The following is a 3,129-nucleotide window of genomic DNA, read 5'->3' as shown; positions in this document are numbered from 1 at the left end:
AATTACTTTTATTGCTACTGCTACCCATGTACCAAGATTCTCATTTTTTTCCTGTGATAGCTTTATCGAAAGATTATAGACCCTCTTTAACTTAAAATTAGATTTGACAGCTTCAAATCTGATTTTATCAGGACCAATTGGATCAAAAAAGTATGCCTCAAGATTCTCTGAATGCTCTTCCTCATGTGTATTTTTAATCAGTAATATAGCCCAATGGGTCGTTTCAAATCTGATGGGTAGAATGATAAAGCGACTATCATACTTCATTGATAGGTCTAGAAACCTTCTCAAATAGTCAGAGTGATTTTCAATGGAAACATTTGAACTCGCCCAAGAGTTAGCATCATCTTCGGATAGAAAACGTCTCATTTCATCATCAACGTAACCATTCGTATCTGCAGATTCGGAATTTTCCTTAACGTCAACATCCATTACTGGTAAGACATCATCTAATTGATCATTGATGTCGCATTTTGTATATAGTAAATATCCAATGTTATCACAGTCTAGCCCGTGGTCCATTTCATTTTCACTTGTTCTATCTTCAGCTTCAATGCATTCTTCGTCATTAATTCCTTCTGGAGCTGGCTCTAGTTTCCTCTTGCTATTGGTGTTAAGATTTGTATCAATGGCTTTGATACATTGTTCCATCTCCATTTTCATATAAGCAAGTAGCATTTGTGATTTCTGTGGTTTATCTATGAACTTTGTACAGTCAGTTACAATAATTACTGCTTCCACAATAGCTGTTACTGATGCTGAAGTCCATGTGTGATTAATTTGCCAACCTTCCATATTTACTGATAATTTAACCAGATCACATGAATGAAAAAACTCTCGAAGGATACTTTGGAGACAATCGAAATCTTTCTTCCTGATATCCTCATCAAGATTTTGACTTCCTCTGCGCGAATGAGTTGCATAAGCATAGATAGGTTCCTGCGGGCCATTTTTAAATATCACCATTGAAATACTATCTCCAGCATTAGTACGTATAGGCACAATAAGAAAATGTTTGATAAGATTTGAAGTTTTTATTCGTAATTTATGATATTCTATTTCTTCCTTCAGCAACGAAGTGTTTTCAAGGTCACTAATTGATAAGATTGCATACGTGTATAATTCTTCGTAGCTGGAAAAAAAAATTGAAATTGTTAGCCGATAATGATTTAGGAAATGAAAGGAAAGCTTTTCCCTAATTTTTGCGTTCATGATGTCATCTTTTTTATTCATCATGCTGATTTTTATTAATTTATCTATACTGTCTTTGTAATTATCTCGTCCAAATACAGGTGTAGTCAGCATAGCTTGAATGAAGTCTATTATCCATGCTTCACAATCGCAAGATGCATTTGGTTGTAAATTGCTGGAGTCTAGATGGGAATTCAAAAAGTGTGCTCTTGTTTTTAGACTATTTGAATCTTGCTTTATCACCGTTGTCATCCAATGAGTTTGCTTGAATTTGAGAAGAAAAATTAAAAATTGTTTCCTTTTTGCCTCTGCGATGGAGTCTTGTATTTTACTGAGTAAATCTTTGCGTTCTTTATCATCGTCGAGGTTGAGTACTTTAATTTTAATGCTATATGTATGATCTATTTTATCATGAAAATAACTATTATTCAAAGAAGATAATATTTTATCTCGTAAAGAATCCATTTCGGCCTACTTTTAGTCTTTACAGAGTTTACAAGCTCGTTGTTATGTGCATTGATCGTCTTCGATTAATACTGACGGCAACTTATAATTACATTATAGCGCAAAAACTGCATCACGGGATAGCACATTAAGAGGATAGAGACATTAGCATATAAATTAATTAACAGGAGCGTGCATATAAAGGATAGGTGATTATCGAAAGTAAGTCACTGGTTCACGCGTTCATTTATTCGACAACAATAAGATAGTACGCCTTCAAGATATCAAGTAGCTAATGCGGTATAAAAGTTATGTAAACATCGAAATCGATTTATTATTACCACGTAGTTTATATTTCTCCTGTATGATTTAACCGTGCTTGCCGTCATATTATAACGCAATGACTACAGTAGCTGTGTATTTAATTAGTTTGTTATTGATTCTGTGTCGGAATGCGGCGGTTGGATCACTCAATATCTAAAATGTAGTATGAGTGAAGGCTCTACGGTAGTTTATGTAATGGGTGTTTATTTCCTATTTTGTCTCACGGCTTGTAGCCCTTACAGAGAAGAACAGCTAAATACATGTGTTCCCTTACACGCGGTCCTTGCCTTAAATAATGACCTACTTATCGCAGCCGATCTACTTTAGGCTTAACCAAGACCGTATACCTTTACTGTAACTGATTACTATATACTGACATCCCAGCTAGTATCGTAATCGATATGAACAGCACATACACTAATATATAGTTATCTAACATTGCAATACCTTATTCCATATCGCTAGTAACAGAAGATCTACAACTACATCTAAACTATCATTAGTACCGTATCCTACATATAATAATACCTAGGCTAAATTTATTGATAAAATTATATGAAACCAAACCTGATTTATTTGTTTGCTTCGTAGCTTATATTTTTCCTGTTTGATTTAATCATACTTACTGTTATTTTATTCCATACAGAACAGATACCGGATGAAGAAACAGCTGAAGTTGTCAAAGTTGAAGAAGAAGTACATTCAGAAGAATCGGCTGAAGCTACAGAAACGAAAGAGCATAAATCTAGTGAAGAAGCAACCGAAATAGTAAAAGTTGCGGAACCTTCGAAAGAATTAACTGAAGCTACAGAAGCGGAAGAGTATATATCTGATGAAGCAACTGAAATTGTAAAAGCTGAAGAACAAGCACCTTCGGAAGAATCAACTGAAGCTACAGAAATTAAAGAGCATGCATCCGATGAAGAAGCAGAAGAATCGGCTGAAGTCGTACAAGCAGAAGAACAAATAACATCATAAGAACCAGCTGAAATTGTAGAAGCTGAAGAACAAATAACTTCACAAGAACCAACTGAAACCTTAGAAGCTGAAGAACGAATAACTTCAGAAGAACCAGCTGAAATTGTAAAAGCTGAAGAACAAATGATTTCACAAGAACCAGCTGAAATTGTAGAAGCTGAAGAACAAATAAGTTCAGAAGAGCCAGTGAAG

General features: G+C 34.7%; 2 protein-coding genes across 2 annotated transcripts; one reads left to right on the top strand and one right to left on the bottom strand.

Annotated features, from left to right (window-relative positions):
• Positions 1-6: 6 nt before the first annotated feature.
• TRIADDRAFT_62818 (uncharacterized protein) lies at positions 7-1,656 on the bottom strand (the record flags this gene model as incomplete). Its single annotated transcript, XM_002118776.1, has 1 exon — positions 7-1,656. A coding segment is annotated over one exon (1,650 nt), but the record flags the coding sequence as incomplete, so codon positions are not given.
• Positions 1,657-2,035: 379 nt separating this feature from the next.
• On the top strand, positions 2,036-2,937 carry TRIADDRAFT_62817 (uncharacterized protein; the record flags this gene model as incomplete). Its single annotated transcript, XM_002118777.1, has 2 exons — positions 2,036-2,063; positions 2,606-2,937. The coding sequence occupies 2 exons, from the start codon at positions 2,036-2,038 to the stop codon at positions 2,935-2,937; spliced, it is 360 nt and encodes a 119-aa protein (XP_002118813.1).
• Positions 2,938-3,129: the final 192 nt, after the last annotated feature.

Source organism: Trichoplax adhaerens, genomic scaffold, assembly GCF_000150275.1.
Source record: "Trichoplax adhaerens TRIADscaffold_1096 genomic scaffold, whole genome shotgun sequence".
NCBI lineage: Eukaryota > Metazoa > Placozoa > Uniplacotomia > Trichoplacea > Trichoplacidae > Trichoplax > Trichoplax adhaerens.
This window is presented reverse-complemented; position numbering and strand designations above follow the sequence as displayed.